Below are 15,377 nucleotides of genomic sequence, written 5' to 3'. Positions count from 1 at the left end.
GGACCACTTCCGATCATCAGACCCCGCACTGCTCTCCCTCCAGTTGCAATTGCCGACACTGATTTTAGGGAAGGGGAGACTTAATACTTGTCACCACACAGTGGCTGAAGAATGAGAAGAATCATCCTTGTAACCCTGGTACCATAACGAGAAACGCAGTGAAGACAAGAGTTAATTTCTTGTACCAAGACCTTTCCCCAGGTCATTTCCAGTCCTGCAACAAAATGGTGTTTTGCACAATCAGAGGCTATGCTGAGTCTGTCTAATTATGGAAAAGGCAGTCTCTAGTCACTTAATTACTTCCCCTCGATTTGGAGAGAACAGTACCAATGGCAGAATCATGGAGTGACATGTTTCCCTTCTAAGAGGTCTTTTGTCCTTCCTTGAATATCATTTAAATACATTTCCTTTTTTTTTTTTCTTTCCAGCTTTTGGTTCTTCAAGCTTCTGCTGTTGGGGGCCATGTGCTCAGGAGCTTTCTTCATTCCTGACCAGGAGACCTTCCTGAATGGTACATATGGGTCCTCATGGATTTTGTTTTTACCCATTTTGTAAAATGATTCAAAAGTGTAGTCCACAGTGCCTTTGATATTTTGAATCACTGACTTTCTTGTGCCTTAAAAAAAATTCCTGGCCTGCCCGTACTTTATCCACTGTCTGTGCTCCCATCCCCCTCCGTCCCCTCCTCCTTTGCCTTTCCCACTCCCTCCCTGCCTGGCAGGCTGTGGGAGGGCCTCTACTTCCTCAACGGGCTGAAGAGGTAAAATAATTTTAAGGTTATTGGCCTGAAGGGAAAGTGAAGCACTTAAAATCTGTTTGAAAACCAGTTTAGCATGTCAGCTTGACACCACCAGCCCGTCTGAAGAGGCCCCGGAGACCTTGCTCTTTCTGAGCACTGCACGGGCCAGGGCTTCTCAGCAGCTTGAAATCTGCAGCCCTAACGGGGCAACAGAGGCATCCTCCAGTCTACTTCTAACCTTGCCTTCAGTGAGACTGTGTAACACTGAGTTGTGTTCCTTATTGATAGAACCTACCAGAATTAATTTAATATGAAGCCTTTCATCATAGCTGAACCTGGGGGCCCTTCTTCCCATGAGCTAAGGAGGAAAAAATGTCCAAATTTCAGTGATTCAAAACACCGTTCCACCCCAATGAATTCACTATCCTAAATAAGATAGTAAAAGTATTCACATTTATGTCAGTCCATATGGAACAGACGTAGACCCTAATAGTCCCATATAAAGGTCCAGCTAGTTTTTCAAGATCACATTAATTTTATATACTCTTTAAGGGAGTTATATCCATGTCTTGTTTTTACCTAAAATGCTATTAACTGGTTTTCTGTCCCCCAAAGACCTACTTTTATGCATTAGCACAGTATCTTTAGAATGGGACGCGGCCTAGCAGTCCTCTAGCCTAGCTCAGTCGTTTCTATAGGCAACCTGAAGCCCAGAGACGTGACACAGCTCACCCAGTGCTAGGGCTTCTCTGTGACCGAGCCAGAAGGAGAGTCTGAGTCCTTGGCCCCCGAGTCTAAACCTCATTTTCTTACTAGGCACTAGTGGCTCCCTATCCAATTAAATTACAGCCCTTGATTTTTCCAGCAACGTGTGTTTTTACTTTTAATTTGTGGGCCATGTTGACTTTATGAATTACTGCGCCTGTTAGCATAGCTGGCAATGATAGCATGGAGGTTAAGCTTGGATGCTCCAGAGCCAGACTGTCTGTGTTTACACCCCAGCTACACCCAGTACTGAGTAAGGCACTGTGTCAACTTACGTAGACTCGGTTTTTGTCATCTGTAAAGTGGGTCTAATAGTAGTATCGTTGTGTGAAAATGAAATGTGTTGCAGGTACAGAGAGCATGCAGTAAAAATGGACTGTAGTCATTACTCTTTGGAACAGTCATGTCGTCTCCTCTTGGGTGGTCTTCTTTTGCAGCCTGGCGCTATGTGGGAGCCGTCGGAGCCTTCCTCTTCATAGGCATCCAGCTCATCCTGCTTGTGGAGTTTGCACATAAATGGAACAAGAACTGGTATGAGCCTTTATGGAAAGCTTCCAAGTGAACTCACTCAGTGACTCGGAGACACTGCCCACAGTACAGTATTGCTAAAGGCGCTCCACTGCCGGTGGGATGAGCAGCCCGCCACAACAGCAGTTTTTGCCGGCAACCTCTCCTCCTTGCTCTTTGGACCTCTTCATGTGCTTTTCTCCCAAACTATTTTTTGATTCTTTTTACCTTTCCTTCTGTCACTGCATTTCTTTTCACCTTTTGGCTCTTTTTTTTCCCTGCCCTCTCTCATTTGGTCTCTCAGATGATGTTATGACGTGGCCAGACTCTTTCTAGGTGCCTTGAAAGTAGAATTTCATGTCACAGGATAAGTGGGAACTGCCCAACTGTTAATGCCTAGTCTTTATTCTTGCCGATCTACACTGAGGAAATGACGGCCAGACTAGGGGCCAGCCCCTTGAGTCCTGAGGTCAACCTGACTGTCTTTGTGACTCTAGACAAAGCACTTAGCTGCTCTCTGTCTTACTTTACCTGTAAAATATGAATGAAAATTGCTGCCTTTTGTACCCAGTAAGGCTTTTGTTATTTATAGGTTAGAATTTCTAGTCATCAGGTTATTTTATACATTTTTTTTCTTTATTGGTGGAGGGGATTAGAAAGTTTTCTGTGAATGTGAATTTTATTTTTTATTCTGGAAAAAACAAAATATGCTGTTCAAATTCTCTCAAAATATCTTTCATTTTGATTGTATTTCTCAACTTGGTAGTAGTCATTGCTATTTTGTTTTGGTATTATTTTTTAAAGATCAAACCAGGAGATGCATGAGTGTAAAGATAGTGTTAATTGTTTGATTATTTGGTAAATACTGGAGTAAGCACCCAAATGCTTATTATGGCCAGCTTCTAAAGTGTTTACAGCACACTGACTAGCCATATAAGCAGCACTACAGATATGTCTTGGTATTGTTTCAAGTCAATCTCTAGAATCATACAGATTTCTAGGTATGAGAGGTGTTCATGTCTAGGTTTGTGCATGCTGTCCTGGGGTTTCGAGTCATCCCCGAAACCTAGTTATTTATGTTCTCCACATATCACTCTCCATGATGATTGTTACTGTATTTTCATTCCGAGTTTTTTTCTTGAGATTTTATTTATCTGTCTTTAGAGAGAGAGGAAGGAAGGGAGAGAAAAGGGAGAGAAACACTGATGTGAGAGAGACATTGATCGGTTACCCGTCACACACCCTCAGCCAGGGACCTGGCCCGAAACCCAGGCATGCGCCCTGACTGGGAGTCGAACTGATGACCTGTCAATTCACAGGCTGGCACTTCGTCTGCTGAGCCACACCAGCCAGGGCTCACTCTGAATTTTTTATTAGACAAAGTAAGTACGTCATCCTAAATTTTTCCTAAAATGTTCACAAATATACTCAGATAAAAAAATTCCTGATAAAATATTAACCTCTTCGATACTGAGTACCTGATTTGTCCATTAAATTGTGTGTTCTCTTGAGAATACTTGTGCTTCTTCACTCTGACTTTAATGTTATGATTGATTCTGGAGCCATTTTCTGGGACTAATTATTGATGTCGACTTTCAATGGGTCTTTTGGAAGAGTTTGGTTGCTTTAAAAACTTTCCAGAAGCCACTCAATAAGAATGGCTTAAGAGCTTTGCAGCAGATAATGTTGCTATTGTCCTGGCTTTGAGGCCAATATCCCAACAAAATCCCTTTTGTCAACATATTTATAGTTGGTTGGTTGGTTTGTCTAAAATTAGGATTAAGCTAGGAAGCTCACTAATATTGTTATTGTTATTTTTTTAAATCCTCACTGAGGATGTGTTTACTGATTTTAGAGAGAGAGGAAAAGAGGGAGGGAGGAAGAGAGGGAGAGAAACAGAGAGAGACACATTGATGTGAGAGAGAAATATTTATTGGTTACATCCCATACGCCCCCAGACCAGGAATTGAACCTGCAACCTAGGTGTGTGCCCTGACTAGGGATAGAACCCACAATGTTTTGGTGTACGGGGTGATGCTCCAACCAACCGAGCCACCCGGCCAGGACACTAACATTGTTTTTATGTAAGTTAATATAATGTAGAGTTTTTGCTGTGTTTTTAAACAGTCTCTTGCTTACAAGGTTAGTGTAGAAAATGTAATACTTACATCACTCTTCATGGAACAACCAAAGTACTTTCTCTCTTTTTTTTTTTTCTCCATTTTGTAAAGATCTTGAGAAGAAGATCCCAAAGGCAGTGGGACAGAAAGATCAAGGGCCAGGAGGGTGCAGATTTTAATGCCTCTCACTCTCTAGCTTGCTGTTCACTTTAGGGACATCACTTGGCCTCTCTGACCTCCATTTTCACACCTGTAAAATGCTGTGTTTAGACTAGGTGTTTAATGGGGGTTTTTAAACATGAACTGAGGCATATTAAAATTTTTTAGAGCTTACTTGAGCAAAAAGTCCATTCAAATTGGGCAGCATCAAGAGCTCCAAGGAACTGTGCAAACTGAGGCTTCACAGGCTGAAGGGAGCGGGGACAACGACGTTATCCTAGGGGAGAGCGGGCTGGTTATTGTAGGGTTGCTCTCCTGTAGGGGATGGCAGGAGTCTATCAGGCAGGTTCCCTAGCAGTGTTAATCAGAGGATTCCCGATTGACCGGTTTAAGATTGTGTTTCTGGACTAAGGGAGGGCACTGCTGGTGGGACGTGGGGTGCACGGTGCAGGGGAATGAAGGGAAGGAAAAATGGGATGACCGTAGTAGTATAAGTAATCAAGTGTACTTCACAGAACGGAAGGTCATATTGCTGGGAGAGCTGAAACTGTAATGTGGCTGTTTTGGTTTGGTGTTTAGCATAAAGCACTCCATTTGAGGCCTGTTGTCTTGTTTTTAATATTTTCTAGCTGAAATTTTGTGATTTGAAGGGTCAGTTTTATATCAAAACTGAACTAAAGAGCAGATAGTGTATTCAGGTATTTCTAACGAGCCCCCTCACCCCCAGCCCAGGCCCTGCTGGCTGCTGTGTCCGCGAGCTCCGCTCTATGCCTGGTCCTGTTCTAATCTCCATTCAGGTGCCTCTCATTTAGCATGTATTCACAGTGGGGTAGTACTGTGTGGCAGGCCTCAAGACTGTAAACATAAGTCATGGCACTTGTTTGGGATGTCATCAGGAAGCGAGATGTCATCAGGAAGACCGACTGAATCTGGAACAGCAGGAGTGGCAGTCACTCTGTTAACATTGCCGCATAAAGTTATTATTTAGCAGCCGACAGTACTTGCATCAGTATTCATGAAGTGCCTATTATTTGCCAGCCCCTCCAGAGCATAACAGCCATGAACACAACTATGTCTTGCTTTGTAAACCTTACATTCTTCAGGGAGGGTGGGGGAGATAATTAACTTTATTGATCAAGCAAAGAATAGGTTCAATTGGTGAGAAGTGCTCTGGGGGAAAAGAATGCAGGGTGCAGGAGCTGGAGAGAGCAGGGAAGGAAGGGAACAGCTTCCTGATAAGGTGTGAGCCAGATGAAGGAAGGAGGAGGAGAGCCGAGGCAGGACTACAGGGTCTGTGCTGTGCTTGTTTAAGGAGCAAAGGAGTGTCCAGTGTGGCTGGACCACAGTGGTGATGTGAAGTCAAGGGACAGCACTGGGCCACATCAGGTGGGGCTTCTGGGGCCATTGTGTGAAACAGGAGGGCTCGAGAAGGATTTAATACAGTGTAGCAGTCCCCAACGTTTTTGGTATGAGAGATAGGTTTCATGGGGGGGGGTGGCGGGGTGAGGGGTGGAAAGGAGGCAGACTTTAGGCGAGCTTCGCTGGCCAGCCCACTGTGAATGGATTGTTGGGGGAAGGTGGGTGGAACCGCGATGAGGGAGTTGAGGACCCCTATAGAGAAAAGATTAGGAGTTGGAGGCACCAGTAAGGAGGCCAGTAGGAGACAATCCAGTGAGAGTTGAGGTCGCTTGAAGCCAGATGTTAGCAGCAGTCAGATTCAGATTTATTCTGACTCTGAAACTAGCAGAATTTGCTGCTGGTGATGGCAGGGCAGGAGGGAGGGGAGAGAAAGACAACAATCAGGAGCTTCTGCAGTTTTTCCCTTTATTCCTCCACCCTCCTCCCCCACCCCCGCCCCCAGGGGTAGAATGGAGTTGTCACTTTCTGAGGTCGGGAAGACCAGCGAAGAGCAGGTTTAGGGGATGGAGGTTTGAATGTTGGGAAGTTACTCTGGACTTGTTAAATTGGGTGAGCTGATTAGACCTTCAAGTGAGGATGCAGAGCAGTTGGGTATTATGAGTTTGGAGTGGGGCTGAGCGGTTAGGGTTGAAGATTTAACTTGAGGAGTATGCGCATAAATGGACTGTAAGGAAGCCCTTTATATGGTAATAAGATAATCCAAAAGACTAGTGCAGAAACACTTAGACCCCTCCCGCACACGCAGGTCAGCAGTTGTTTAGCTTTTTCTACATAATTCATTCTCTCTGTGTCGTGAATTACTATTTGGCTTTTAGAATTCTCCCCCCTTTCTTGAGTCTCATTTTTGTCTTCACTTCCTCTGTGTGCCTTCTATGTTAGAATAATTCTGTGGTCGTTGGAGAGCCTGGCTCCGGTTCAAGAATATAACGGTCATTGTCAATGTTGGCCTTGCCCTCCCTATTTTCTTTGTTTCTAGCTGCAGTAAGTTTTTCATCATTAAAACGTTTTAGCTGGGTTTCTTGAACACTTTCCAGTTCTGCAAAAACATCAAGCAAGATGCTTTTTCTGAAGGTTTGTGAGACTGTGGTTACAAATAGGGCAATGTAATCAGAATGCAGATGACTGATTCAAACCATTCTTTCTGTTGTTCTGCCCTCTTCATTTCGCATTTAGAAGCACTCTTTTCTTTGTTCTGAACAATTTCTATAGATTGTTAAACCACCACTTATGTCTTCCATCCCTTTATTAATAGTTACATAAACTAGAAAGCACATTAATCTCTTCTTTTACATTCTTCACTGTAAATCCCCTTAAAATGTTTACTTTTTCCCGGGCTGATTCTATCCTCCACTTTTATTGAATGTCATGTTTTCCCTTCATCATACTTGGCATTGCTATGGAGAAGCAGAACTGTTGCAGATGCGCCCTTTCAGTGCCGGGATGGAAGAGCTGAGGCTGGCCCACCTTTCCCTGCGGGGAGTTAGTTTGCTTCTCTCTCTGAAGACAAGATAAGCTTCAGTGGGAGCTGCTGGCGGCACTGGGAGTAACAACGGTGGCACCTTCCAGTCTCTGTGTGTATAGGGACACCTGGAAGTAAGCTCCAGCAAAGAGCCACTTTTCATTACTCCCAAAACCTATTCCAGGCTAATTCACCCTCAGAGAGGGGAAGCTGCAGTAAATGCCTGTGGGTCTTCATTATAGGTGAGGGATACACTGGAGTCAAAAGCAGTTCTTTCAGCATTTAGGAAGAATTCTAAGTTTGAACCTGTACGTTTTTTTCATGTTGACCATTACCTTCTAGCTTTGATGGAGCATAAGCGCTGGTAAAGTGATGTCCCTGGGTCGACTCGGATAGGATGGGCCCATGGCTTGACAGCGTTAGTGAATGACGGAGCTGGTGAATGTCAGAGCCTGTCGTGGCCATCACTGACTTGTCTTCTCTCCCTTCCCTCTTGCCCCTCCCTGTGGAAACAGGACTGCCGGCACAGCTCACAACAAGCTGTGGTACGCCGCCCTGGCCCTGGTGACCCTCACCATGTACTCTGTTGCTGCCGGAGGCCTGATTTTGATGGCAGTGTTTTACACACAGAAAGATGGTTGCATGGAAAACAAAATCCTTCTGGGGGTAAACGGAGGCCTGTGTCTGCTGATTTCACTGGTAGCCATCTCTCCCTGTGTCCAAAATCGTAAGCACAGTTTTGTTGTTGTTTTGCCTTATTTATAGTACAAGTGTCTTTGAGCAAACCTAATTTAAAAAAATCAGGGTCATTTCTTAACGCATCAGGGATGAGTCAGCAATAGGAAAGGGGGGGCTCCAGTCTCTGCTTCATATCCCACACTTGGGCTGAATGTGACTGTCAAGCATGCCTCATGTCAAGAAAGATCTGAACATAATGAAGTCAAGAAAATAAGGAGATAGATTTTGCCATAATTAAGTAATGTACCATAAGGACCCTTTAAATGGAAGTGCCTTTAGTGTATATTGAGCTCTAACCTATATAATCTGTTTAAAACTTGAAGAGAAGGCTCCAGAAGGAGCTTTTTCTGGGCTCATCTCTCACTCAAGGCCCCTGGACCAGAAATCAGGGAGAGTGTGGTCTAGCAGTTAGAAAGCAGGACATCCAATGTCCACTCAGCCGGCAGCTGGCCCCTGAGCCACCCTCCCCAGACCCAAGTCCTTCCTTGGCAAAGCCAACAGAAACCTGTGAGCCTGTCCTTGCTCTGGTTGTTTCGAAGCTGTAGGGAGAGATAAGGGATTTGAAAGTGCTTTAGAAAGTATGGGCATGAATTGTCTTTTGTAAATGACAGTTTTCTAATATCTTGGGCCAGTATGCTCTCTTTGATTATAGAGAGAATTGTCCCTGGTTTCATGTTTCTTGTAGGTACTTTACTGTACAGGTGATTATAAAAAAGTACATGGCATTCAGGTTTCCAGATGGGAAAAGGAAAATATGTCAAGTAAATTTATAGCCCCTTAAATCCTTTCTAAAGTGATGCTTTAAAAAAGAGCTGGTATTGAATAATTTTAAAGTATTTCTGTACTAAAAATTTTAAGTTCATTATTGATATTGAAAGTATCATTCTTCCGTTTTCTTTAATTGGTCAGTTAAGAATTTCCTAAAATACTACTGGTATTCAGATTAAAACATCTTTGAAATAGTCACAGTATTTTGAAATATTTAGTTTAATGTCCTTAGTTGTTAAGTTAAATCTTATTCCTATACCAAAAGAGCAACATTATAAAAGGGCCTATTTCTATACCTTTATTGGTCATTGTAATGTAATAGATATAATTCTGGAAACAAATTTAACCAGAGAGAAAAATTAGTGAAACTAAATCCTTTCATGCCAGCAGGTAGTTGAAAATTTTACCCCCCAAAATATGAATTTCTTTTATTATACTCTGGTTACTCTTAGTGATCTAAACACTGAGTTTAATATAAATGCCAAAACATTATAGCTCGTCTCCCAATGAATGGTGAGCCCCATAGTCTTCCACTTGGGCTGGGACCAGCTCTGGTATTGTGAAGAGTTTTTGCTCATTCATTGACAGATAAGAGCTCTTTTCCACTGTCACAGACTATAAGTGTCTGCTGGCCTTGTAGAATCAGGAGTCCATCCATGGTCTGTCTATTGTTTACTCCGCTGAGCCACGTGATCTCACAAATAATGATGGTAAATGCTCTTCTGAGGTCTTGTGATTTAAGAACTAATGTTACGAACCTCAAGGGGACCAGGCAGCAGGTTTAAGTACAGCTGTAGTTGTTCTCAAAATAAGATGTTGGTAGAGAATTTGGCAGAACTTGTCATCTCTAAAAGAGCAGTTAGGCTAACTGTCTAACTCCTCCTACTGCCAAATCTTTAGTGTTATCTGAGAAACACAGTAGGTGCCTCTTCTTTCCTTTAAAGGCAGGAGTCTGAGTTTGAGGAATATCACTTGGGGGATGCAGAGTTCTGTTATTTTTAAGCGCGTGCTTTATTGTTGCTGGCGTGTAGACACTGTCTGGAAACCCGCCTCTCGCCATTTTCCAGGACAGCCGCACTCCGGGCTGCTGCAGTCCGGCCTCATCAGCTGCTACGTCACATATCTCACGTTCTCGGCTCTGTCCAGCAAACCTGAAGAAGTAGGTAAGCTGGCCTTGTTAGGGAGCACGTGATTGCGGTATGAATGTTTCTATTTGTGGGGGAAGAAATTTGTCTCTGTGAGCTATTGTGTAAGTATCAGGGATCAGGGCTGCAGTAAATCAAGCTGAGCCTGTGTTTCTTCAGGAGTGCCGTTGAAGGCCGAGTTGCAGGTGGAGCTGCTGGGAGTTGAACCCAGGGTCTCAAGCATGCCAAGCACGTGCTCTTCTACTGAGCTACACCCCCTTGCTTGAAATAAATCAAATTTGAGAAATGATTGAGACTTTTCATTAAATAAAGTCCTTACGGTGGGATAGAAACATGAAAATTCCTTCTCTCTGGTCTTCCTGCTGTGCAGGAAAGGCATGAACAAAGAGGGCTGTTGAGTTTGCTTGGAGGCCTACTCTGCATTTTCCCCGCTCTGTTTTCAGGGAACCTTTCTCTGTTTTGCTTTGTTCTTTTCGTTGGGTATTAATGTATTTTTCTTCAGATGGTCATTTCTCTGAAACAGAGAGTGGAAAAAACACGGGACTGGGCAACAAGAGGAGATTTGAGCCCAGCCACACCCTTTGCTGGCTGTGTGACCTTGAAATGCTCTTCTTAGCAGTTACTGAGAGAGACAACACACCGTGTATGAGCTCTAGACTCGGACTGCCTGGGTAGCCTGGTTTTGGCACTTACGTAACTTGTACAAAGTTAACTACCTTTCTCTGCCTAGACGTCTTGACTTTAAATTTAATTCGTAATTTAACAAGATAATTAAATAAGGTTACTACTTTATAAGGTGGCTTTTAAGAATTCACAGTTCCTCACACGCATTAAGTGCTGTATAAGGGTGAGCTATTACTGTTGTAGAGTGGTTGCAGTGATTATTTGAGAACTGTAAAAGCACCATATTATAGGATGTTGTATGAGCCCCTGAGCCTTGCCAGTAAAAGACCAGATTTTCTTATTTTGATTTCCAAATGTGTTGTGTGTTAATTTATTATCTTGATCACTTTGTGCTATATAAAAGTATATATAAATTATATATGTTTTGATAATTTGATCTTGTAAGTCAAGTTAAATAAATGTACTCTTTTTTCAAGAATAAAAAAATTGAAGTTGTTTAAAAAATACTTACATTTCTGCCCTGGCTGGTGTGGCTCAGTGGATTGCACACCAGCCTGTGAACCAAAGGGCCTCTGGTTGGATTCCCAGTCAGGGCACGTGACTGGGTTGCAGGCCAGGTCCCCAGTAGGGGGCGCTGCAGAAGCAACCACACATTGTTTCTCTCCCTCTCTCCCTTTCCCTCTCTAAAAGTAAAATACATAAAATATTTAAAAATATATAAATAAATACATTTATAAAAACTAGTATGTGAGAGCTATTTTCACCTAGATATTCCTAGAATTTCTCTTAAGCCATGGGATTTATTAATACTTTGCAGAATGAATATGTGGCCCGATTTTTACAGCTCATTTATATATGAGACTCCGTTCATAAATTTTAAGTATGCATTACAATGATCACAGTATCATTAACCTTATTCAACTGCAAAAATATTTGAAATTGTTTTTCTACTTTTTAAATTTAGGAATCAAAGATGATTTGAAAGGCTTAACGTACGCACATACTGTGTATGGGTCTCATTTTTATAGCTATTTATAGTGCAAAGTGATGTAATTGTTGGCATGATATAAAGTATAGTCTATCTTGGATATAATTTTTTAAAGATTTTTATTCATTTTCAGAGGGAAAGGGAGGGAGAAATGAGAGGAACATCAATGTATGGTTGCCTCCCACTCGCCCCACACTGGGGACCTGGGCCACAACTCAGGCATGTGCCCTGACTGGGATTCAAACCAGTGACTCTTTGGTTTGCAGACCAGCATTCAATCCACTGAGCCACACCAGCCAGGGCTGGATATAATTATTTTATTCAAACAAGCTCTCTATCTTGACTCTAAGTTTACTTAAATCTAGTCTCTTTAACACTTTATGTATTAATCTCTGATTTTAACTTAGTGTGGGTTTTGATTAATAGTAATTTTCTTTTTAATTGTAGGTATGACTTAGAAACAAAAAAGACTTTTATTTTAGGTGTTACTACTTAAATAGCAAAGTTCATATTTGGTCAGTTTTTTTAAAAACATTTTTCACTGACCTAAGAATAAAGATTCCGTTAACCACAGCCCACGCAGTTATGTTTACTGTTTCAAGTGCGAGTACCAGAGATAATTTTAGTTGAACTTCAAACACTGAGAACACGCGTGTTTGTAAAATGGTTTCCTTTCTTTGTGTCCCTTATTTTTGGGCAGAGTTGGCGATCTGACTTAGCTTCACGGTTCAAAATGGAAACCTCTGTGTTCGATGAAAAATAAACTGCCACCGGGCCCCGACTGGTTAGAGCGCCCTCTTGGTGCACTCAGGCTGCGGGTCCGACCTCTTGGTCAGGGCACATGCAAGAGGCAACCAATGAAAGCATGAATAAGATGAACACAAATCGATGTTTCTTTCTCACAAATCAATAAATGAAAACACAACAAAACTGCCACCGATGATAATGTTACAGAAATCTTTGTTAATGTAGCCTCTCAGAGTGTTTTAAAAATCCAGCCACCTCAGGCAGTTTCCAGGTTACAGCCTGAAAGATGTCACAGCCATCCTATCACCGGCAGTAAAACGACTCTCCTCTGGGTGGTGGCTGTGGGCAGGTGGCTGTTACACTGCCTGCACACGGTTGGGGGCTGGGTACTCGTATCACTCCTCCAGAGAGCATGGGCATGGAGGGGCACTCCATAGTCTGCGGCACTGTCTCTGTTCAAAGGCTGCCAGATCAGCTGAAAAATGAATCTAAGCTTACTTTTTACTATTTGAATAGTACTAAAAAGGAGCAAGACTTTTCTAAGGCCCTGAACTGAAGGACCCTTTAGCATTGAGCTAGAATTTGAGGGTCTTGTTCTCAGAGGGTGCTGAGGTGGGAGGAGAGGTGCTTTGAAATAGCAACAGGCTAGTCTGAGTTGAGTAGGACTATAGGGCGTAAGTTCCCAGGGGTAAGTCTTCACTCTTCTGAGCTACCTGAATTTTCCAGAATGAATTACAACAGGTTTTTCTGATTTAACTGTGGTTGCTTTGTTTTTTAGTGCTGGATAAACACGGGAAGAACGTCACGATCTGTGCTCCTGACTTGGGTCAGGGCCTGTACAGAGATGAAAACTTGGTTACTGGCCTGGGTACCACTCTCTTGTTTGCATGCATCTTATACTCATGGTAAGTTTCAGGAGTTCCTGTGGCCTTCTCTGCAGACTTTAAATGTGCAGGAGAAGAATTTCAGTAAGTTTGAGCAATGGTGAGACAGCAAAACAAACACCTTCTGAGGAAGGACAATAGAAATAATAGGTGTTTGGACTTTATTTGCCTTACTCGTATTTATATACGAGGTAAATTTATATATGAGGTAAATAAGTATAGGATGTTTACAACCCTTTAAAAGACTATTACTTGCTAAAGGTTTATTGGAGGGCAAGGGAACACAAAGTGAGGAAGGGATGGTTTGTGCCAGAATGTTTGGGAAACTTTCTAATCCAAGGGATATAATACTCATTCTTCTGCTGACACAAAGTTCAGAGCACTACATACACAGTCATTTCATTCTGTACCTGGTCCAGGAAAGACAGGGAACTCCCCTCTTCTTTTTATGCTAAAACCCACAGTGCTGTTAAGGAGGCCAGATAGTCTCCAAATGTAGGTGTGATATATGAGCAGGCTGCATTTCAGATGCTTATGGTGGGGTTCGTTCCACTGTTAAAATGTTTAAAAGATTGCCAGACAGAAGTAAAGGATGGAAATGGTTCGTTTCTTCTTTTGGGTAGTTATTTCACTGATAATTAAGTTTCCCCTCAGCGGTAACGTTTTCATGTTTAGGTTTTACTTCTTTGATTTAGGTTTTATTTGTTGTGCCTCAAATAAAAATTTCAACTTGTCCTAAGCACATTATAATCTTCCTCTGGCTGAAATGAAATAGTGCTGATGGTGATACCTATTATAAATAAAATGTCTTTCTGAGCACGTTGGCATTTTCTCTTATAGCTTCTCACACTGGCTAATGCTAGAGGGGGACCAAGGGCTTGTTCCGAATCACGCATCTAGCCATAAAATGCTTGCCCGTGTTGCAAGTGATTGTTATGATGATGGGTATGTGCCATTGATGCGCACTCTGGTTTCTACATAGTGACAGAATCTCTTTGTCACACCAGCAGGGACCATGGTGTTAGTATACAAAGACCCAGGGGAAAGCCCCCAACACTGAAAAGCTGCCTCCATAAATGGAGGGCAGGGCAAGAGGAAAGAAAGAGGCTGGCTACTTCAGTCTGGTTATTAGTAGAGTTTTTAAGGGAAACTCACATGTGAGGCAGGTGTTGGGTGGCTGTAAGACAGAATGGATCCTTGTGTCTCTTGGCAGGTGCCAAAGAATTGTGTGGGGTAAAGGGGGGATAGTGCGTGAATGCCACCAGGCACAGAAAGAATTTTACATGCATGACCAGGTCAGGAGAACAACCTGTTCCAGGGACCAGCACGTAGCAGGAAGCAAAGGGCTCGGATCTATGTCAGAATGAAGAGTAATTATAATCAGACAGTCTCTAAGGGGGGTTAGCACAAAGCAAACTTCATTCCGGCCTGGGTCCCGCGTGCAAAACAGACAGTGGCCATGTCCAGAACATTGTCTCCTCCACACACGGTGGCTGCTTTCTGCCCTTTGGTTCTTATTGATTCCATAATGGCTCACTGAGTACCTATGACATAAAAAGAAATAGATCGGATTTGGACCCAAGTCCATGAATTTTTTCAAGGAAATCATAAAGGCACCCACATTTTAAATCCTAATTCTCAGCTCTTCCTTTTTTGAGCAAGCTTTTTCTTCCTGAGTCTGTTATTGTTGGGGTTTAGGGGGAAATGGCAGCAACATGGTGAATTTAATTTCTCACTCAGTTTTTTTTCTGAACTGGCATACAAATATTGGTAAATCAAGTGAGGATAAAGTAAATTACTAAACTGTAAATAGAGACTATTCCATTAAAAAATAAAATATATTATATTTGTGTTTACATATATAGAAAAAGTCTTGGAAGAAAAAGAAACAAAACATAATAGTGATAAGGTGATTTTTTCTTATTCTTCTGCTTTCTTTAAATATATATATATATTTTTACAGTGATCTAGCATTTTATTCTTATAATTATAATAATAGTTATTATTATTAGAAAAGAACTGCCCTGGCTGGGTAGTTCAGCTGGTTAGGGCTTTATCCCAATATGCCAAGGTTGCTGGTTCAATCCCTAGTTAGGACACGTGCAGGAATCAAACAATGAATGCATAAGTAAGTGGAACAACAAATCCACATTTCTCTCTCTCCCTGAAGTGAATTTTTTTAAAGGAAAATCTATAAAGATATTTAAAAGTAAAATCATGTGTTTCGTGGGTTGCTAGATGCCTAAAAGGAATGTCTGCCCCTTAGATAAAACCAGGCTTGGATTTTCTGTAACCTACCAATGGAAAGTTGGCAA

At 42.2% G+C, this 15,377-nt stretch overlaps 1 protein-coding gene across 2 annotated transcripts in view; it reads left to right on the top strand.

The window, feature by feature from the left end:
• Nucleotides 1-15,377, top strand: part of SERINC5 (serine incorporator 5) — a 91,729-nt gene that overhangs the window by 62,062 nt on the left and 14,290 nt on the right. The window contains exons 4-8 of one of the 2 annotated variants that reach the window (XM_037159288.2): nucleotides 429-511; nucleotides 1,942-2,035; nucleotides 7,684-7,895; nucleotides 9,706-9,837; nucleotides 12,957-13,083. In XM_037159288.2, coding sequence (XP_037015183.1) covers nucleotides 429-511; nucleotides 1,942-2,035; nucleotides 7,684-7,895; nucleotides 9,706-9,837; nucleotides 12,957-13,083 — 648 coding nt within the window. The remainder of the gene's footprint in view (nucleotides 1-428; nucleotides 512-1,941; nucleotides 2,036-7,683; nucleotides 7,896-9,705; nucleotides 9,838-12,956; nucleotides 13,084-15,377) is intronic. The other variant, XM_037159289.2, reaches the window with a different exon arrangement.

The sequence above is a fragment of the Artibeus jamaicensis genome, unplaced genomic scaffold (assembly GCF_021234435.1).
Source record: "Artibeus jamaicensis isolate MK-2021 breed Jamaican fruit bat unplaced genomic scaffold, CSHL_Jam_final contig_373, whole genome shotgun sequence".
NCBI classification, from domain to species: domain Eukaryota; kingdom Metazoa; phylum Chordata; class Mammalia; order Chiroptera; family Phyllostomidae; genus Artibeus; species Artibeus jamaicensis.
Note: the sequence above shows the minus strand (reverse complement) of the source record. Positions and strands in the feature narration are given on the sequence as shown.